The sequence below is a fragment of the Tachypleus tridentatus genome, chromosome 13, assembly GCF_004210375.1.
Source record: "Tachypleus tridentatus isolate NWPU-2018 chromosome 13, ASM421037v1, whole genome shotgun sequence".
Classification (NCBI taxonomy): Eukaryota; Metazoa; Arthropoda; class Merostomata; order Xiphosura; family Limulidae; genus Tachypleus; species Tachypleus tridentatus.
In genome coordinates, this window is record NC_134837.1 from 204279618 (window position 1) to 204303385 (window position 23768).

The 23768-nt window shown below is 36.1% G+C and overlaps 1 protein-coding gene across 3 annotated transcripts in view; it reads right to left on the minus strand.

The window, feature by feature from the left end:
- The window catches only part of LOC143239685 (pleckstrin homology domain-containing family G member 7-like), a 406704-nt gene that overhangs the window by 57970 nt on the left and 324966 nt on the right, over nucleotides 1–23768 (minus strand). Inside the window, exon 1 of one of the 3 annotated variants that reach the window (XM_076481048.1) lies at nucleotides 15125–15529. The exons of 1 other annotated variant lie outside the window; for it this stretch is intronic. In XM_076481048.1, coding sequence (XP_076337163.1) covers nucleotides 15125–15326 — 202 coding nt within the window. In that variant the 5' untranslated portion in view covers nucleotides 15327–15529. Of the gene's footprint in view, nucleotides 1–9400; nucleotides 9445–15124; nucleotides 15530–23768 lie in introns of those variants that run through there. One more of the 3 variants, XM_076481049.1, reaches the window with a different exon arrangement.

Here is a 23768-nt window from a genome sequence, read left to right on the forward strand (position 1 = left end):
TCTTTCAATGAAAGAAAATGTCGAAGGTGGTTCAGAAGTTCAGATCAGGTAACTACAGCTTAAAAGATGCACCATGTTCAGTTCGTCCTGTTGAGTTTAATGATGACTTGCTGCTGGCTGCACTTGATGAAGATTGTGCTGTAACAGTTGAAGAACTAGCACAGAAGCTTAATTCAACCCATTCAACAGTTAACCGTCATTTTCAAGAGCTTGGAAAGGTTCAAAACTTGTAAAATGGGTCCCCCATGATTTGACAGGACCCCACCTTAGAGCAAGAGTGGGCATTTGCATTTCTCTGCACTTTCGTGAACGTAACTCACATTTTTTGGACAGATTAGTGACTGGTTAAAAAAATGGATATTTTATGAAAATGTTAATCGCCACAGACAATGAATGGCTCAGTGCAGGTAGACTGGCTAAAGCATAGCTCAAAATGGACTTCCACCCGAGGAAAGTCTTGTTAAGCATTTCATGGGATATTGTTGATGTGAGTAGCTACCACGTATTGTAACAAGTATATCATACTTCTATTGTCAATAGTTATAGTGCTTGAATGTTGCACTCAAAGAAAAGAGGCCTGCTTTGACCAATCATAAAGGTGTTGTGTTACACCTGGATAATGCACAGCTCCATACAGCAAGGATTATATATGCAAAGACTAAAGAGCTAGACTGGGAAAACTTCCACATCCTCCTTATTCTCCAGACCTTGTCACGAAGTTTTCAGAACAATCTTGATGGAAAAGAGCTTGGAACACATGAAGATGTCAAAACTACCCTCTTTACATTCTTTTCCTTCAAACCCCAAGAATTTTATAGAAGTGACATTCAGAAGATTGTGTATCATTGGCAGGAAGAAATTAACAATAATGGAACATACATTATTGATTAAATAACATTAAAAGCGTTTGAAATATTTTCTATTTTTCTGAACCTAAAATCGGACATTACTTGAGAGATGACCTCATAGTTTTACCGAAATTGTATTACTTTTGGGAAGAGCATGTAAGAGTGCTTTATGTCGCGTAATATTTATACATTCAGAATAAAAAGATGTGTTCAGATCAGGGATTTAATGTTCTCAAGAAAAAATATTCCTTTTATTTAATGATATTAGATAAAAAGAAGCATGTATAAACTTCGAGAACCGGAAATATTTAGAATGAGACCTGTAAAACGTCCTACAACATTCATGGTAAGTAAAGTCTGACTTCTTTTAACAGGTAATAATCCACGAATAGAAAGTTCAGAGGCAAAAGCCGTCCAGTTGCTCCAGGCAACATTAAACCATATAATCAAAAACTTATTTTTGACTGGGGAAAAGATACAACCTCAATTTCTACGAAGTATTTATCCAACCGTCGTGTGTTTCAAACATCTGGAGAATGAAACCTATATTCATGCTTTTCCATATTAGGACAAACCAATCAAGTCACCTGGCATAGCGCCTATAATGTCTGTGGAACTGGCGGTTCTAATAGGTACAAGGAAACCTTACACTAGATGCCTTATAGAAAGTACGCAAAAAAGGTGGTTAACATTTAGACATGACAGCTTTACGACGAATCTGAATATAGCATTATTAAAAGCAAGTCGTGTTTACAGACTGAAAGGCACGTAAAGGAAGATATTCTATTTGTCAAATAAATGTATAAAGGCAACAGATGCCATTTCTGTGTGAATGTTGCACACGGGTCAACAGAGAGAGATAGAAAAGAAAAAAAACATACGAAGAATAAATACTAGTGAATTAATCCTATATCTTTACTAGTACTAAAGAATTTTATACCTACTTTATTTCAGAAGCTCTTTGTGGACTACAACTAGGATCAAAAATATGCGACAAAGATTGCAATGAAAAATTGAAATATTTTTACCATCCAGCGCTTGGGGAATAACAGAAATTATCATTTTAATATTATTTTATCTGCTTGTTATGTCATCAACAGATTTTTTTTTTTGAATTTCGCACAAAGCTACTCGAGGGTTATCTGTGCTAGCCGTCCCTAATTTAGCAGTGTAAGACTAGAGGGAAGGCAACTAGTCATCACCACCCACCGCCAACTCTTGGGCTACTCTTTTACCAACGAATAGTGGGATTGACTGTCACATTATAACGCCCCCACGACTGAAAGGACGACCCGCGACCGTCGGATTACGAGTCGCACGCCTTAAGCGCTTGGCCATGCCAGGCCACATCAACAGATAGCCCAATGTAGCTTTGCTCTAAAACTGAACAATCAGTCTCTTTGCTATTATATTGGGCCCAGCATGGCCAGGTGGGTTAAGGCAATCGGCTCATAACCTCACAGTCGCGGGTTCGAATCCCCGTCGCACCAAATATGTTCGCCCTTTTAGCCGTGAGGGCGTTATAATGTGTGGTTAATCCCACTATTCGTTGGTAAAAGAGTAGCCGAAGAGTTAGCTGTGGGTGGTGATGACAAGCTAGCTGCCTTCCCTCTAGTCTTACACTGCTAAATTAGGAACGGCTAGCGTAGCTAGTGTAGCTTTGCACGAAATTCAAAACAAACAAATAAAGCCATTATATTGTACGGCTTTTTAAATTAGCAATAAATGTTTTTTTTTTCTTTTAATAACAACGTTGTTTCAAAGACTGGTCCACATTTAGTGATTATGTTGTTTTTTTTTGTTTTCAGTCCATTGAAGCTTACTTCAATCTTTCCACTGAATGTGGACCAGTCCTTGAAACAACGTCAACAGGCCTAATGTTGTTTACGACCATCTTTCAGTTCTTCGAAGTTTCTGAAAGATCCAACGAATTTATAGGAAAACTCCATTGAAAGATGTAATAAAAAAAGTATACAAATAGCAAACAAAAGAAGAAAAAATATTTGAACCGATCATCCTGAGGGGACACTGTAATCAAGAGTATTGTTGGATCAGAAGGTAAAACCTCACTAATATAAAGACTCCGCCTGTTATATTAATTTCTTCACGCAGGGAATTCTCTGATCGATTAGATCTGTTAAACTTTAAATAGATCAGGAACGTGAGATGATAATCCCCTTCTGAACTGCTAATCAGCTAATCAAATTTCATTATTCGTGAAGTATTTGATTTGCAAATGAAGAACAGACACACAGACTGTCAGAAGAATCGATCTGGGGAAAAATAAAAGTATATTTTATACATATCACACTTAATACACAATACGTCCATGTTTAACTAAAGTATGGTACACCTGAAACATCGCTCTATAATAACCTTCACTTTCAATTAGCTAGTTATATACTGATCCTCACGTGACCTCATAAAAAGCTTTTGGAATACTCACCACAGAGAAGGTAGCCAGTACCAACACACGCTGCCACAAGAGCTCTGACCAGTTTTAAACAGAACTAAGACTTCTTTCTCATAACCCTTTTATCGCCCGACATCGCCAAATGGTTAGGGCGCTCCACTTGAAATATGAAAGTCGCGGATTCGAATCCACGTCACACCAAATATGTTCGTCCTGTCAGCGGTGAAAGCGTTATAATGTAACAGTCAATCTCACTATTCATTAGTAAAATAGTAAAATTTGGCAGAGGGTGGTGAAAACAAGTTGCCTTCCCTCTATTCTTACATTGCAAAATCAGGGACACTTATTGCAAATAGCCCTCGTGAACCTAAGGGCGAAATGTTCAGTACATAATTACATGTAGACTAAAAATTTGTTTTTAACGTTGTTGTTTAGTCAGTTGTACATCAACGTCACAACGTGATATCTTTAAACAGTGCGAAACTATAGAGTACAGGTATCGTATTGGTAGTAAAATGTTACAAAACTATAGAGCACTGGTAATGTATTGGTAGTTAATGTTATAAAACTATAGAATGATGGTATCATGTTGAATATTACAAAACTATAGAGTGCAGGTATCGTGTTGAATATTACAAAACTATAGAGTGCAGGTATCGTGTTGAATATTACAAAACTATAGAACACAGGTATCGTCCTGGTAGTTAAATGTTACAAAACTATAGAGTACTGGTATCGTATTGGTAGCTAAATGTTACAGAACTATAGCGTTCTGGTATCGTATTGGTAGTTATATGTTATAAACCTATAGAGTGCAGGTATCGTCCTGATAGTTAAATGTTACAAAACTATAGAGTACTGGTATCGTATTGGCAGCTAAATATTACAAAACTACACAGTAAGGATATCGTCTTTGTCCATCTTTGTTGAATTACTTAGAAGCGACGTTATGAAACATTGTTTATAACAATCCATCTTTGTTAAATGACTTAGAATGACGATATGATACACTGTTTATAACAATTACTCTTTGTTAGGTTAATGAGGAACTACAAATATTGTTACTTAATATTTTAAAATTAGACTGAGATTATAGGTACATTCGACAATATTGCAAGACATTTAGAACTAATGCCATAATTCTTTCTGTTTAAAAGCTCACTGTACTAACTTTGATTGTAAAATTTGTACGTATTTCCCCTAGTGACAAAAATGAGCAGACATTTTCTTATTATTGTTTATTCAAAACAAAATAAAACAAACCATAAATTGATCTTTCTTGCATATGGCTCAGTTGCTTTGCGCCATAAAACGCCAAACCCACCCTTTCACGTGTGTAGACATGAATCTACACGGACGAAGTAACATGTCCCCTTATTTTTAGTGACATCAAATTAATCCACTCATTCTGTTCCCCACCTCCTTTCCACCCGACAATATTCACACCAAAGTTACTCTTCTGAGTAACGAAATGGTTTCGTGATAAGGAACTGAAAATAGTTGTTGTATCCAGCGCTAAGAAACAGGTTTGTAATTTGCCTAGTCTTGTATAAGTGAACACTAAAAAAAAAATGAGATAGCACGCTAAGACGCGACACTTTAACGCGAAATTAATTTTGTCTTTGCTGTTTGGCTGAGAAATGAAGACATTACTTGTAAACCACTTGGTTTGGCAACATACCAACAAGAAAGGAGGACTTTTAATAGGGCCGCTAATTTGAAATAGCGTCATCCCGTTTGTTTATAAAAGGAGATTTTGTCATTGCCATCTCTAGTCGCTAATATTTGGGAGACAAATAAATATAGCCAGATCAAGGAATAGTGTGGTTATTTATCATTTTCCAAAATGCTGTACTATAAGTAATTGCCACACGATCCTCATCCACTCAAACATTAAACGAATAAAAATTACAGTAAATGAGGCTGACATTTTGTATTCATACACACTTTAAACTCGTATTATTACGCTATAAGATTTTTTTTCTAAATCAAATATTTTCGGTTTTTTTACTTATCGTTTAAATTTTAGAATAACACTTCCACGTACACCTGAAAACGTCAACGGAAATTCTTTTCTCCCAGTGCTGGTGTAATCAAGAATTTTGTTTACAAATTTTAAATAAGTGACAGTGAATGATACGTTAAAATGATTTCCAAATGTATTTTCTTTAATTGGTAAAAACGTATTGATATATTGTATAAAAAGGAGTCCTCAAGGCATATATATATAGACATTCTCTAACTGAAACAAGCCACTACTGCCATCTACGTTCTGCTCACGTGACACATGCCAGACATAGTTCGCGTGTAGTTGCTACTCGCTACACATACATAACAGTAGCTATAACTTCTAGTTCTATCTGTAAGGTATTATTACACAGATTATTAAACGACATAACAAGATTTATCACCTGTTAATCGCTGGTGACGAGGATACCTAAACCGCGTGCATATAGACCTCGACGGCAGAATGTTTTTTCGTAGAATGTTGCTGTTTTTTTCTAAGTTTTGTTACACAACTTAAAGTCTAGTGGTTAGGACGTTTGATTAGCAATCTGCAGGTCGCAGGCTTGAATACCGTTATTCACCCTTTCAGTCGTGAGAGCGTTATTATGAGATAATCAATCCCACTATTCACTGGGAAGAAGAACTCCAAAAGCTGGCGGTGTGTGGCGCTAACTAGTTGTCTCTTATATTGTCTATCGCTTCTAAGTTACATATAGATAGTGTATATAGCTCTCGATAGCATTGGGCGAAATTCATTAAACAAACAAAAAGTTCTTCTTTAGGCATAAGGAAACAAAAACTGTTAGAAATTGTTTATAAACGATAGAGTAAGAAATGAGGCCTAACATCCTGACATTTTACCACTCAAATAAATTATTCTAGCATTTCTATAAATATATTTCTATCAAAAATTATTACTGCTAGTAAACGTAAGACACGTTGACTACGAGGTTCTTAGTGTAAAAACTTGAAGTGTAAGTTTCAATAAACACACTTATAATTAACCCTATACTGTAATAACCTTTATTGTAATAATATTTACTGTAATAAACTATACTGTAATAACCTTTATTTTAATAATCTTTACTGTAATAATATTTACTGTAATAAACTATACTGTAATAACTTTTACTGTAATAACCTTTATTGTAATAATCTTTACTGTAATAACCTTTATTTTAATAAACTATACTGTAATAACTTTTACTGAAATGATCTTTACTTTAATAACTTTTACTATAATAACCTTTATTGTAATAATCTTTACTGTAATAACCCTTTATTGTAATAATTTTTACTGCAATAACCTTTACTGTAATAATCTTTCCTGTAATAACCTTTATTATACTAACTTTTACAATAATAACCTTTATTGTAATACTGTTAACATAGTAAGATGGACTTATCCAGATATCGTTACATAGTTAGTTTACCTGTTCTTACTTGTACAGGATTATCTTTACATAGTTAGTTTACCTGTTCTTACTTGTATAGGATTATCGTCACATAGTTAGTTTACCTGGTCTTACTTGTATAGGATTATCGTCACATAGTTGGTTTACCTGGTGTTACTTGTACAGGATTATCGTTACATAGTTGGCTTACCTGGTGTTACTTGTACAGGATTATCGTTACATAGTTGGTTTACCTGGTGTTACTTGTACAGGATTATCGTTACATAGTTGGCTTACCTGGTGTTACTTGTACAGGATTATCGTTACATAGTTGGTTTACCTGGTCTTACTTGTACAGGATTATCGTTGTATAATTAGTTTACCTGTTCTTACCTCACAGAATACTACCATTTAGTTTACCTGTTCTTACCTCATATAATACTACCATAGTTAGTTTACCTGGTCTTACTTGTATAGGATTATCGTCACATAGTTGGTTTACCTGGTGTTACTTGTACAGGATTATCGTTACATAGTTGGCTTACCTGGTGTTACTTGTACAGGATTATCGTTACATAGTTGGTTTACCTGGTGTTACTTGTACAGGATTATCGTTACATAGTTGGCTTACCTGGTGTTACTTGTACAGGATTATCGTTACATAGTTGGTTTACCTGGTGTTACTTGTACAGGATTATCGTTACATAGTTGGTTTACCTGGTCTTACTTGTACAGGATTATCGTTGTATAATTAGTTTACCTGTTCTTACCTCACAGAATACTACCATTTAGTTTACCTGTTCTTACCTCATATAATACTACCATCTAGTTCACCTGTTCTTACCTCACAGAATACTATCATTTATTTTACCTGTTCTTACCTCATAGAATACTACCATTTAGTTTACCTGTTCTTACCTCACAGAATACTACCATTTAGTTTACCTGTTCTTACCTCACAGAATACTACCATCTAGTTTACCTGTTCTTACCTCACAGAATACTACCATCTAGTTCACCTGTTCTTACCTCACAGAATACTACCATTTAGTTTACCTGTTCTTACCTCACAGAATACTACCATCTAGTTTACCTGTTCTTACCTCACAGAATACTACCATCTAGTTCACCTGTTCTTACCTCACAGAATACTACAATTTAGTTTACCTGTTCTTACCTCACAGAATACTATCATTTATTTTACCTGTTCTTACCTCATAGAATACTACCATCTAGTTCACCTGTTCTTACCTCACAGAATACTACCATTTAGTTTACCTGTTCTTACCTCACAGAATACTATCATTTATTTTACCTGTTCTTACCTCATAGAATACTACCATCTAGTTCACCTGTTCTTACCTCACAGAATACTACCATTTATTTTACCTGTTCTTACCTCACAGGATACTATCGTTAGTTTGCCTGTTCTTACCTCACAGAATACTACCTTTCAGTTTACCTGTTCTTACCTCAAACATCAAACACCTGGACATGTTTATGTTTCTTCACTAAAAGTTTTACTAGTATTTTTAGCATAGAACATTAAGTAAACATTTATACTGTAAGTATGTGAAAATCTCTCATGCAGTTTTAGTGATGGCTTCACTTTCAACATGCGATATACAAAGGGGAAAAAAGAAACAGGTTATGGTCCCTAAAGATGAATGATAGATCGTCTTGTAACTATATTCGTAAGGCTTAATGGCTGAAGTGCTCGACCCAAGGTTTCAAACCACCGTAACCAATCTTGTTTGTCCTTTCAGCCGCTGGGGCGTTATATGCAACAGCCAATCGTACTGTTCGTTGTTTAAGAAGTAGCCCAAGAGCTGGCTGTGGGTGGTGTTGGCTAGCTACCTTCCTTCTAGTGTTACACTGTTCAATTAGGGATAGTTAGAACAGATAGTCCTACAAACAAAACTTTCTACGCATACAGTTACGTTGATGCAGCCTGGTCACAACCATCAAATAAAAAAAAAAACATTCCAGAAACAACCATACAGTTGAAATATCCAACAACACAAAAATCCAACAATTGAATATACTTGTAATCGAACCAAACAAACCTTATCTTCGGAATAATAAAAATACATTCAGGAAACAGTACAGAAACCCCCAAGACAATACACACAGTTTCAACCCTTAATAAAAAACAACAAACAACACTATTGATAATACCACACATAAGGCGCATATTGATGAGACATTATATTACTGAACAGGTAACCAAGTATCCAGAACCAAGTAAAAATAAAAGTCCAGAACTTAACGTACATCGATCACAGGATATAAATCAATTATATCAAAAGGGTAAATACGTCAAAACAATAATAAACCACCTTAAGGAAGAGGTCAAACCTTCACTTCATCCTCAACATAAGACCGAAATTCCGGTGATTGAGAGGGAGAAAGAAGGGAGGTTAAATGGTTTGTATGTGTATCAACAACTGCATGGTTTGTGCGTGTATCAACAACTGCCCAATAAGCTTCCTGTCTGATTTATTTCCACCATTTTGTAAACGTCAAGGAGCACGTGAACCTTCCTGAAACTGTGATAGTGACTAGAGTTTTATACAGAGATTTGAGGTTAGCAATGAGATTGATTACGTATTTCTCTCCATAAATTAAATAAGTATAAAGAATAATGCTTAAAACAATAAACAAGTGACGATCACATGGAACACCACACTAAATCTAACTTTGTTCTTTTCACTCGTAAGGATGTAATAAAAGCTCACCGGTCACGTGACGAAACTGACGCAAGGTGTTAATATCCCAACAGTTCTGGCGTTATCTCGTAATTAAACACGCGACTAATGAGCACACGGTGGTAACATTTAGATATTTGTGTTCCAAGAAATACGAGAGGTTGAGGTTTTTTTAGATGAAGTATCGTAGTTCTTCGCCAGATGTCCCTTTGTTTCTATAGTTTGACCAATATCGTCTCCAAACAAAACCAAATTTAGTGGGTTTTAGATAAAGTCTCCCACATGTGTCTTCTACCTCCAGCAAAAACATCCAACTTTATTGGTAAATTAAACCTAGAATCACTTAATGACATCAGTTTTCTCGCACACAAAATTACGGCAGCAAAAAAGATAATTGTTTTGTTTTTGTTTGTTTTTAATTTCGCGCAAAGCTACGCGAGAGCTATCTGCGCTACCCGTCCCTAATTTAGCAGTATAACAAAAATTTAATAAACAACATTAACTTTTAGCAGCAGACGTATTTAGGTGACAGTATAAATATAAAACCTTTAATAAACCAACAACAGGTATCTATTAAATTTATAAAGTAACAAATATACAGTAATTATTACTCAAATTATTATTTCAATCATTCTTAATGTATCAAACGTCTGTATGCAAAGTCAAAAACTATGAAGATATAGTTAATTAGAAAGTTTAGCTATAACCAGGTTTTTTCGCCCTTAGATAGTTGCCCCTTCCTCTGTCAGCGTACCTACACCCACATTCAGCTTGTAGGTCCTTCAGTTAGTTGGTTGAAGGTTTACAAAAAAAGATGATCAGTCCCCCCCCCAAATTATCACGGATATCAGCTGTCCTCACATCTTATGTTATTAGAAGTGCTCAAACAAGGTTCTAATTGGAGTGTTGAACCACACAGACAAAAACATTAGACAGTGTTTTAATTCTAAAAAATTATTAATACTATGGGTTCTTATCTACTTGTGGAATCGTTGTAAAAGTTCGTCATTTTTCCATTTTGTAATTTTATACCGGAAGCACATTACGTCACGCATGTTACACTAAATACGTACAAATCAGTGACACTCCCGAAGCAATTCTCTTGTTTCGTTGGGACAAATAAAAAATAAAATGAGCGAATCGCGCGTGGGATGTACGGTTCTTGTCAAAGAAATATTTAAATTACTTGATGTTAAAACAAGTGGGAAAGATGCGTCATTTTATTTTTAGAACATCCACGACATGAGTAGATGATGGAAGATATATTAATGGCAGAATGCCGAATAGAAATGGTAACAGTTTGCTTTTAAACAGCAGCAAATGCCAGTAAAACTCTGAATTATATCCTCACACAGGGTTTTGACCTCTGACCCTTATTCTTATTTATAAAATCCTTTGTTTTACACATAATATTCCACATCATATGGAGAAATACACTGGTAGCTGGAGATCCCACAAGATATTTAATAATACAGAGTATTTTGTGAATTTTAAGGTGTATCAAAGGATCTGTAAGACAAAGAATTTGTGTTTATGTAGTAACTTATAGCATGGTGTTCTTTTGTATATCTAGAAGTATTCTCTTATTGGAGGACACCATATATCTGGAGGTCTTCTCTTATTGGAGAATAGCATATATCTGGAAGTCTTCTCTTATTGGAAAATAGCATATATTTGGAGGTCTTCTACTATTGAAGAACAGTGTATATCTGGAAGTCTTCTCTTATTGGAAAACAGTGTACATCTGAAGGTCTTTTCTTACTGGAGAACAGTGTATATCTGAATATCTTCTCTTGTTGGAGAATAGTGTAGATCTAAAAGTATTTATTGTTGGAGAACAGTGTATATCTGGAGGACTTTTCTTATTGGAGAACAGTGTATATCTGAATATCTTTTCTTATTGGAGATCTTCTCTTACTGTAGCACAGTGTATATCTGAATATCTTTTCTTGTTGGAGAATAGTGTATATCTTAAAGTCTTCTCTTATTGGAGAACAGTGTATATCTGGAGGATATTTCTTATTGGAGAACAATGTACATCTGAATATCTTCTCTTGTTGGAGAACAGTGTATATCTGGAGGTTTTCTCTTATAAAGGACAATTTAACATCAATCTGTAATAAATAACATCCACGACAGTTGAGAAATGTTGAACATCAGTTTAATCTGTAGTCCCCTAAAAAACACGTCGCTCTGTAATTTATGTGTATAAAGAACTTTATTTATACATGATTGTTCCATTCATTCTCTTTCATTAAATACATAAGGAAACGAACAGGAAAGAAACAGCTTTGATCACGTGCTTGGTGAGAATAACTATTTTAAATATGTTTTATTGTCTGTTTATCGAATTATCCGTCTCTACTAATCCGTCTGTATATCTCTCTGAGTAACCATCTGTATATCTGTTCATATGTATCTAGATGTTTGTCTGTGTATTTCTCTAAATACTAAAACATCTATAAGTTTAAATATATTTAGTCAAAATTACTCTTAAAAGACTTGGGTCTTACAAGATGGATACCAAAGTAAAATGGAACAAGATATATACACAGAGGTGACACGTACAGTGTACGCTCTAATAATTGCAGTTAGACTCTTTAATTGCAGAGGGTATCCGTCTTAGCTTGTCGAACCAGATCTGACAGCTGTACTGGTTTTTAATTCGGAACTTGTCACACATTATCTTCACGAGAAACTATTTTCGTGAGCTTGTCTGAAAGAATGGCTGGTGTAACCCACGTCTGCCTTACAGAACCAGAGCTTGTCTGAAAGAATGGCTGGTGTAACCCACGTCTGCCTTACAGAACCAGAGCTTGTCTGAAAGAATGGCTGGTGTAACCCGCGTCTGCCTTACAGAACCAGAGCTTGTCTGAAAGAATGGCTGGTGTAACCCACGTCTGCCTTACAGAACCAGAGCTTGTCTGAAAGAATGGCTGGTGTAACCCACGTCTGCCTTACAGAACCAGAGCTTGTCTGAAAGAATGGCTGGTGTAACCCACGTCTGCCTTACAGAACCAGAGCTTGTCTGAAAGAATGGCTGGTGTAACCCGCGTCTGCCTTACAGAACCAGAGCTTGTCTGAAAGAATGGCTGGTGTAACCCACGTCTGCCTTACAGAACCAGAGCTTGTCTGAAAGAATGGCTGGTGTAACCCACGTCTGCCTTACAGAACCAGAGCTTGTCTGAAAGAATGGCTGGTGTAACCCACGTCTGCCTTACAGAACCAGAGCTTGTCTGAAAGAATGGCTGGTGTAACCCGCGTCTGCCTTACAGAACCAGAGCTTGTCTGAAAGAATGGCTGGTGTAACCCACGTCTGCCTTACAGAACCAGAGCTTGTCTGAAAGAATGGCTGGTGTAACCCACGTCTGCCTTACAGAACCAGAGCTTGTCTGAAAGAATGGCTGGTGTAACCCACGTCTGCCTTACAGAACCAGAGCTTGTCTGAAAGAATGGCTGGTGTAACCCACGTCTGCCTTACAGAACCAGAGCTTGTCTGAAAGAATGGCTGGTGTAACCCACGTCTGCCTTACAGAACCAGAGCTTGTCTGAAAGAATGGCTGGTGTAACCCGCGTCTGCCTTACAGAACCAGAGCTTGTCTGAAAGAATGGCTGGTGTAACCCACGTCTGCCTTACAGAACCAGAGCTTGTCTGAAAGAATGGCTGGTGTAACCCACGTCTGCCTTACAGAACCAGAGCTTGTCTGAAAGAATGGCTGGTATAACCCGCGTCTGCCTTACAGAACCAGAGCTTGTCTGAAAGAATGGCTGGTGTAACCCACGTCTGCCTTACAGAACCAGAGCTTGTCTGAAAGAATGGCTGGTGTAACCCACGTCTGCCTTACAGAACCAGAGCTTGTCTGAAAGAATGGCTGGTGTAACCCGCGTCTGCCTTACAGAACCAGAGCTTGTCTGAAAGAATGGCTGGTGTAACCCACGTCTGCCTTACAGAACCAGAGCTTGTCTGAAAGAATGGCTGGTGTAACCCGCGTCTGCCTTACAGAACCAGAGCTTGTCTGAAAGAATGGCTGGTGTAACCCACGTCTGCCTTACAGAACCAGAGCTTGTCTGAAAGAATGGCTGGTGTAACCCACGTCTGCCTTACAGAACCAGAGCTTGTCTGAAAGAATGGCTGGTGTAACCCACGTCTGCCTTACAGAACCAGAGCTTGTCTGAAAGAATGGCTGGTGTAACCCGCGTCTGCCTTACAGAACCAGAGCTTGTCTGAAAGAATGGCTGGTGTAACCCACGTCTGCCTTACAGAACCAGAGCTTGTCTGAAAGAATGGCTGGTGTAACCCACGTCTGCCTTACAGAACCAGAGCTTGTCTGAAAGAATGGCTGGTGTAACCCGCGTCTGCCTTACAGAACCAGAGCTTGTCTGAAAGAATGGCTGGTGTAACCCACGTCTGCCTTACAGAACCAGAGCTTGTCTGAAAGAATGGCTGGTGTAACCCGCGTCTGCCTTACAGAACCATACTTCAAACTGGTAACAAGGAAACGCAGACAAGAGCTCTACCTGGCTCTCAGCCAATAAGAAGCATGAGAAAACCTTCATCTTCCAGAAGGAGGGATAAATGCTGAGGACTTTACCCAAACGATCAAGAGAATGTTCACGTCTTTAATCTTCACGCGATGTTGAACAAAAGGAAGAATCTTGGTTTGTTTTCTGTATTTTCGATCGAAGAGCGTCACAAAATGTCGAAACAAGTTAACACTTTTCTAACAAAACATTCAACACCTTATTTTAAAGAAAATCAATGAAATTGCACGTAAAAGACGAAAACGGATAGAAAGTCATATGTGACGTAAAATTTTTTTTCAGACAGGAAGTTATAAAGATGTATGTACACAAAATCCTTTTTACCTGTAGGCATCAAGAGCTGATATTTCACACAGAGTCGTCTTTATAATGGGTCGCTTTACACAGACTTGGTCTCTGACACATAAAATTCAGGACCCTAAATCTTCAATTTTAAACAAAGTCCTTTGAAATATCTAGCCTAATTCCATGATCTAAATTGGGATTACGACCGAAAATGTCGTAAACAGCGCGGGTACGCAAATGTTGAAACAAAGCAATCTAGTTTTTTAAATTACAAATGTGAGAAGCGTTTATGTAATCGGCTATACTTATGACCAAGTTATTTTAAGTTTCGCTCCAAGTACGTAACTTTCTCAGACTGAAATTCACTGTTATTATTAACAAAAACGTCGTTGCTAGACTGGTTTCACAGCAGGAAGACAACCATCAAAACCAGAATTACTTTTTATGTATGAAACAGGAAACACTAAAACCTGATGCGAGGAATGCTGTCGCCTCAAAATTTGTCCTATCTTTCACAGACAGCCAATAAAACCCTTGATATCATTATTGATACCACAGAGCTGAGTGGTTGTAACTTGCAAGTTTAATATTTAAATTATCATATTTTTGTGATTTCTTTTACTACCTTTTGTTTCTTTATTCGAGCCGTTGAAAACTGAATAGTCAGATTATTAATAATACTTTATTTCAAAGTAATTATTATTTCTGGTTTGGGGAACAAAGGAAACATATCTTGGATTATTATCAGAAAACAACATAAGTGAACTGTAATCCAAAAATCTATTCATAATTGCGCCTGATTAAAAGTCCTAGGTTCAAATACGTATATTTGATACAGGGGGTAGAGGGATGGAAGATTAAACCGTGTAACTGTTCTTAACTTTTAAAAATAAACACATCAAAATTACCCTATGACCTAAGTGTTACCTTGACCTTGACATGAGTTAAAAAGTACGACGTTTCCAAATGTTGGTGAGCATGACAAATGGTGCGAATCTTCCAGATATCGGTTCTGCCGGTTTCGCATGCGACGATTAACAAGTATCTGCTGTGGCATCCACGTGGGTAAAGGATCAGTGTAGTCCATTAGGGATAGCACTGAAACCACTTCGAACAGTATTCTTAACATAGGTAGCGCTGCTGCTCAATCTCTGAAGAAATGTTGAGAACTTGTTATCGCAACAAAGTGATTTGATAAAACTAATCACAGACAAGTAGACGTGAGAAAAATATATAACTTTCTGGTTAGAGACGTCCCAGCACCAATTGTAATAATACAAACACATAGCCTGAGAACTATGAAGACACCCACTCTTTGCTTTCGAAGCTTGTGACAAAATTAACTCTGAGTCGGCAACGCTGGCCAGCCAGCAACATGACGAAATCTGTACACACAGAGACATACGGTTGACAACAAAGTGACATCATGTGCACGCCTGTTTCGCGAATATTTATTGATTTACACTGGCAGAGGGCCCTAGTGCTGGTGGCATTAATCTTACAGCCAAGAAGTTCATTACGTTGTTTTATGTGGTTCAAACACATGATACGATTTCCACTTAACTTATGAATATTATAACCTCAGTTTTCAATGACTCCTTCTCTCTGTAAGACTTCTACGGTTACGGCATTATTCTGATGAATCATTCAACTAACAAACCTTTCACCCGTCTTCAACAGAAGTCTTCTCACAGATGAAACACAGAAAGCTGTGTCTCATTTACATGTTACAAGTGTCAGAATATTTTTTTTAAAATAAGAGAATCCTACAGACGGTTTGTTCTTTATGCAACACAATGTATCGAGTAAAAAGATGTCACAAAACAATAGATTTCCTTTACGTTCATTTATAACACAGCCAAAAAACATTTACAGGGCTTGTTTAGTCCTAAGATAATGAAGTTGTCTTAAGACAGTGAAGTTATTTTAATACACTGAGATAGCTTTAAGACATTGAAGTAATCCTAAAACAGTGAAGTTGCTCTGAGACAGCGAATTTTTTTAAGACAGTGAATTTGTCTAAAAACCTTAAAGTAGTCCTAAGACAGGAAAACAGTCTTAAGATAGTGCTTATAAAGTTTTCTACATAGGAACCGTTAACATACTGCCTTTAATGCCTCCATATGAATTGAAGAAACTAAAATCTAAGTTGTTAACTTTTGCAAATACACAAATTTAACTTGAAAGTTTTTTTTTAAAAAACCTGTGGTTCGTTTGGATTATTGGTTTAAATTTAAAGATACTCTTACCCCATCTACAAATCCACACATCTAAGATGCAACCATGACTATGTGGGATCAGTCATTCATTGATGGGGTCCAGCAATTAAAGAGCATGCGCAGAATACCCACACTTTTAACGTGTCTTACTAGATTCTGCTAACTTACCGTCTGGTGAAGCTCATTAAACCTACATCAATCAAATCAACACATATATATATATATATATACACTGCTGGCCAAAATCTTGAGGCCAATGAACATAAAGAAAAAAATGCACTTTGCCTTGTTAGTCTCAACCACTTATTTGAGTAGAGCTTCAAAAGATGAAAATAAGAAATGGGAAAAAAAATTTTTAGCATTTAATAGGGAAAATGTAAACACTATGAAATAGCCTAAATACCAGCTGGTCAAAAGTTTAAGACCATACTGAAACGAAGCGTTAATCGGTAAACATATAACGAAATTTAGTCATTTGTGTTCAACCATTAGCGTTGTCAACATCTCCCACTGATATCTCCTGAGTAAAAACATGGCAAAGGCTAAAACGTTGACAGAGTTTGAACGTGGCAAACTTGTCAAGCTGCAAAAGCAAAGTCTCTCTCAACGTGCCATCCCTGGTGAGATTGGGCATAGTAAAACTGCTGTTGCAAATTTCTTCAGAGACCCTGAGGGATACGGAATGAGAATTTCAAGTGGTCGGCCCAAGAAAATTTCGCCGGCGTTAAGCAGAAGGATTCGACGGGTTGTCCAGCAAGACACCAGCCGATTGTCGAACCAGATTAAGGCCCTTACGAACGCAGAATGCAGCGTAAGGACAATAGAAGAGCATCTACGAGAGGAAGGCTTTAAAAACCGTAAACGTCTTCAAAGGCCATTCCTCCTACCACACCACGAAACAGCTCGGTTAAACTTTGCTGAGAAGCACAAACATGGGACGTAGAAAAGTGAACGAAGGTTTTGATCTCTGATGAGAAAAAAATTAACCTGGATGGTCCAGATGGCTTCCAACCGTACTGGCACGATAAGGATATCCCACCGGAGACATTTTCTAAACGACACAGTGGAGGAGGTTCCATCATGATCGGGGGTGCTTTCTCCTTCCATGGAACAATGGAGCTTCAAGTTCTACAAGAGCGTCAAACAGCAGCTGGCTACATTGGCATGTTGGAGAGAACATCCTTATTGTCTGAAGGACCTCGCTTATGTGGAAATGACTGAATCTTTCAGCAGGAGAGCTGAAATCCACAATGCCCGCAGGATAAAAGACTTTTTCATGGCGAATAACGTGATTCTTTTGAACCATCCAGCGTGTTCGCCCGAACTGAACCTCATTGAAAATGTTTGGGGGTGGATGGCAAAGGAAGTCTATAGAAATGGACGTTAATTCCAAACAGTGCATGATCTTCGTGAAGCCATCTTCACCACTTAGAATAACATTCCAGTCAGCCTTCTGCAAACGCTTTTTTCGACCAAGCCAAAGCGAATATTTGCAGTTATTCGTAATGATGGCCGTGCAACTCACTACTGAGACCTCTTGTTGGGCATTTCCTACCCTGTTTAGAACTTCTTTTTGGAATGGCCTTAAACTTTTGACCGGCTAGTATTTAGACTAATTTCATAGTGTTCACATTTTCCCTATTAAATGCTAAAAAAGTTTTTATTTTCCCTTATTTTCATCTTTCGAAGCTCTACTCAAATAAGTGGTTGAGTCAATCCCACATTCGTTGGTAAAAGAGTAGCCCAAGAGTTAGCGGTGGGTGGTTATGACAAGCTGCCTTCCTCTAATCTTACACTGCTAAATTAGGGACAGCTAGCGCAGATAGCTCTCGAATAGCTTTGCGCGAAATTCAAAAAAATAACACACTGTTTAATGTTCAAATTAAATGGTCACCCTTGAGATATAACTAATAATGTGTAATTAACGTAAATAAGTAATTCAGGCTTAGCAAGTAACGTAACGAGTAGTCTTACCTAATTTGTATTAATAACGTAAATAAGTAATTTAGGCTTAGCAAACAAGGTAACGATTTCTACAGAGTTGCGTCATTAGTAATTCATCCCCTGGTAACTGTTTGTCTTGGTCGAACCAAATAAACTCGTTTTTAATGTATCTGCTCTGAAAAAAGTTTCGGGTTGTTGTTTTAGTCGTCTTGGAAACCTACAACCAGGGGTTGAGACATTAATACTATTCTATTTTCAAAAGAATTCTTTGTTTGTCAAAAATCAGTTCATATCGAAATAATTTCCCCGAGGGTTAGAATTAATACAATTAGCACTGGAAACACCCCCTGAAGAGTAACACCACTGTGAATAGTTCATGATAACGTAATAATGTTGTATATTTATAACAGACGGTTTTATACATCATCCATTAAAGCTGTCTTCAAACTTTTACTTTGTAAGAAGTGGATTTCTAGTTATCACATTGTGGAAAAGATGCAGTGGCTTACTAACAGATCTTATATAAGTCCAGTGACTTACTAACCCATCTTATATAGGTCTAGTGTATTATAAACACATTGTATATAGGTCCAGTGACAAAATAACACATCTTATATAGGTCTAGTGTATTATAAATACATTGTATATAGGTCCAGTGACATACTAACACATCGTATATACGTCCAGTGACTTACTAACACATCTCATAGAGGTCTAGTGTATTATAAATACATTGTATCTAAGTTCAATGACTTACTAAAACACATCTTATGTAGGTCCAGTGACTTACTAACACATCGTTTTTACGTCCAGTGACTTACTAACACATCGTGCTAGAACTACTTAATGTTATCAACAACTCATGGTTTTTGTAAGAAAATTTCTACAGATTATTCAAAAATTTGAGTCCAATGACGCAGTACTGAGGCCATCCATTTAAATCTGGATTGAATAATACCCAAAACTTCTCAAAAACAGATTCTGAACTAAAGTTATGACTGTGGCGCTATCTAACAAACAAATGTGAAGTTTTGAAAAACTATTTATTATAAATTCATCTGTGTACAAAACTTTCAGCTCAAACAGTGTGATATGATCATCCGCAACATTCAACGGCTAAGTACATTCAACTTTCAAACACATCCAAACAGGTAAGTATTGTATACTTTGTGTTGAATAGTAACGATTATTTTGCCATCTTTCGAATAAATTGTGCATCTAAAGCCAAAAAAAGTCTCAATGGAATAACTCACAATTCAGGTTTTGTTTCACTTCCACAATCACTCATGCATTTTAACCATTATCTCATAGAGAAAATAAGCTAAAGGCGACTTAAATGTCATAATTATAACCAAAACAAACAATGGTTAAAGTGCACTAACTTATTTCTATTTGTTATTAAGTTTTACTTTTGTGTAAAATTAGTTGTTAGAAAGGGTTGCCATCTAGTGTACTAAAAGTAAACTTTAGAACTTCATTATTTGCCGATAGACGGCAGGAGTGAAAAGTATTATTCTTTGTTGATGTACACAATCAGCTGTTACAAATTCCAGTTAATACTGCTTTATTGTCTCTGCTAGAAAATATATTCAATTATGTGATATTATTGTCACACACTGTTTCATAAAATAAACGAGTCACCGGCATGCTTACGAAAAATTCAGGGATTCGATTCCCCATGCTGAACAAAAAACTACAAATCCCTATTTCGACTCCATCAAATGTAATTCTAGGTAACACTGTAGAGACAAAATAGGGGTTTTTAGTTTGAGTAAATAAAGTTATAGTATCTACAGACTTGTTCTTCACATTCTTACGGTCCCTGTTTAAAGGTTTGTAAGTTCTCAAGTTTTTTATTTATTTATCTTGTTTGCCGGCTTATTTATATTCAACTATTGATTACTTAATACAGTAAACTTTATACATCGTAATAATGATAAATATAGCGAGTAGCCAGTTGATACGGTTCATGCTGATTTACTGTAGCTACTGACTATTTTTTGATGGATATTTGTTTGAGTATATAGTGAGCTGTTATAGTTTCTATGTAAATAATTATCTATATATAATACATAGCAATGGACAAATATATGCCTAGGCTAAAGCACCAACCACATATAATATTTTACCAGTAGGAAAGCTGCCTTTTCAAATAAAATAAAAAATGTGTCTTAAAACTGAATATCGTGTCTACTGATTTTTTTATTACTTCACTTCATACATAATATGAGACTTGAATCCATAAACACACCGAATTTATAATCCATAAAGCATTTAATAGCTATATCTTAGTCGTATGATGTTGGCTGACAATTCCTGTTTGACCATGCACTTAACATTTTAAAGGAACACTCTATGTACGTAAGAAACCCAAATTCAAGGGGTAATGACAATGTTACTTACACAAGATTGTGATGTTTTTTGTTGTATGTTAAACACAAACGAAACAAAACAACGTTTTAATGCCCCTAAATCTTCACAGTATCGCATTTAGTATTCTATAACAAGTTTGTATACAGCATACCAAACTGTTTCTGTTGTAGGCTAGCAAGAGATATAATAATAATAAGAAGGATTACAAACAGGTCGTTTTGAAATAATTTGACTAAATTGAGACAGAGATTCCAGGTTCGACCTCACAGACCTTATTAATATCAGTGACTGCATCCGGTCTAGGCAGGATATGATGAAATGCCGAAGAAAACTGATTAGAACCTAGTTTCCATTTTAATGGCAAGCGCTAATCATTAGAATTCATATTTCACATTACGATACAGTAGACTTCGTCGATACAAGAATCACACAAAGTCTGCGCAATGGGGACTACCTTGGTCTGTCACCTATTGGTGAAAGTTTTAATTATATTAATTACATGACGGCAGTAACTATAATAGCACAACATGGGTTCGATGAAATTAAATCCGTTACCGTAATAGTAGTTCACTTATCACCATAGAAACTGAGTGATAGAGAAAAATACCCTTCAGCTCTTCGGTTCTTCCATGGTTTATCTTTTACAGTTTCACACTTTGATAATTATAGATTTTCGAATTTTAGCTCAGAGACTTGAAATCAAATTCTATTTTACTGAGTACAAAAGAAAGATTAGAGACTCAGAAAAACGTGTGTATTGTAGTTATGCCTACTCTATCGTTTTGGGGAAAACTCACGCAATCTAATAAGATATAGAACTAAATATGTTTTCTATATCATGAAAATACAGAACTAATAAATGTTTTATATTTAAAGAGGACGTAGATTTTAATACCTGATAAAGAAATGAAGGTACTAGGATAAATGAGGTGGATTACATCAATGTGAAGGAAGGAAGGTAGTGGTAGTAAGCAAACTGAATTACATTAACATAAAGGAAGTTAGTGGTAACAAATAAAATGGATTACATTAACAAGGAGGTAATGGTACTGAATAAACTGGATACATCAACATGAAAGAAATAATGTAGCGGTACTAAGTAAATTGGATTACAACAATGTGAAGGAAGGAAGGTAGTGGTACTAAGTAAACTGGGTTACATCAACATGATGGAAGGTAGTGGTACTAAGTAAATTGAATTACATTAACATGAAGGAAGATAGTGGTACTAATTAAATTGAATTACATTAACATAAATGAAGGTAGTGGTACTAAGTAAATTGAATTACATTAACATAAATGAAGGTAGTGGTAACAAGTAAACTGGATTACATCAACATGAAGTTTCTGATACCACTAAATCAAAGAAAGTGGTTATTAATATTATTTATGGTCCATCTGAAAGAAACATGCTCATAGAAACAGTGGTATTGGTACTTATAAATTATTAGGCATTTTACTTAGACATTTCACACAGTATGTATTTAATGAGTTTACAGACGATAACAGTTTATGTTAAGTATTATAGAACAGATGACGACATTAATCTGGTCAGCTTTGTCCTAGACCTGACGTATGGTGCAGTTTGTTCAGAAGAGAGACCTATAGCATCTTTCAGAACTAATATTATTTGCTTTACAAGTTTTTGCTTGTTCTTTTCTTAAGTGCAAAGCTAACCAACTGGTACATGCGCTGGTTCCACCGCAGTAATTGAGCACTCGATTTTAGAACTTACCTCCCAAGTCGGCAGGTGGACTGTCATAAAGAAGCATCACTTTCAGTAGATTATTTGGTTAATATGGGTTCTAGATTAGCGCCGGAGATAACTAACATTACATTATCTTGAAAACCCATGGATAAATAAGTGTTGAAATGCAAACCTAACTGTTACACTCTAGACGTTATGTGTGTGACTACATGTACGTTTAGCATAATTGAGTCTAGGTAAGGAGTGAAGCTTTTCTCCACTATCTAAACTCTCAGTGTAGTACCATGAAACCTAAAACTGCTATCGTTTGTGAAAGGTCTGATTCAGAAATTCGTAATGTCTCTGCCGTGAGTTTATGTGGAAAAAAAAAGTTATCTACGTCCTGGTAGATTTTTCATTTTGAACTTAAATAAAATTTTATCTTGTTGAGTTAATAACACTTTAAATAACAACATAGTATCTTAAGTATAAAAGTGGTATTTAAATATTCCATCTACGTGTAATAATAACAATAATACCACAGTCGAAACGTTGTTCTCTGCTTTATTGGTAAAATAATGGTGTTAATACCCATACCAGCCGTCCTAAAGTACATTACTACTTTGATCTGTTCAGTGACGTCATTTTATTTTTTTATACAATACATTATTTTCGTCTGTTTAGTAACGTAAGGTTTCCGTTTTTTTTTTCAAACTGTGGATCTATCCGAATACTTTCATTTTTACACTCTGGATCTTTCCAGACTCTACCAATACTACACTCCAATTTTAATAGATACTTCCGTAATTCTACTCCGTATACCCCCGTTATTGTATTCTGGTCCCCCCCGTTCTCTCACAATGAATAAATAAGTCTTTGTTTTTGACTTCCTGTAAGTTTTTCAAATACTGCAAAAACTCCCTTTGGATTAACAAAAGTTATAAGTGCCAATTTTCTGATGTTTACATTCTATCAAATTCCTCTCATGGTTTGGAATCAAACGAGCAAAATGTGAGAAGTCAACAAATTATAAATAAATTCCACTTTATCATTTACCAATAATCAAGTTTCGACTAAATATTGTCTTATAAAAGTCATTTTACTGTTTTTAGAATATAACCATCAGCTCTGTAACTGTACGGGTGAAAAACAAAGTTGTTTAATATGACCCTTTGAAACTCCTACCTCCACAGGGTAAAGTTGTGTGGATGGATACATCTTGGCATTGTTCAGGTAAAACTATTAACATTCTGTCTTCATCTCCAAACGGCCAAGATCTTATGAAACTGAGAAACACGGAGAGACATTTCAGAATATTTGTATCCTCAAGTTCAAATTGATAATGTGT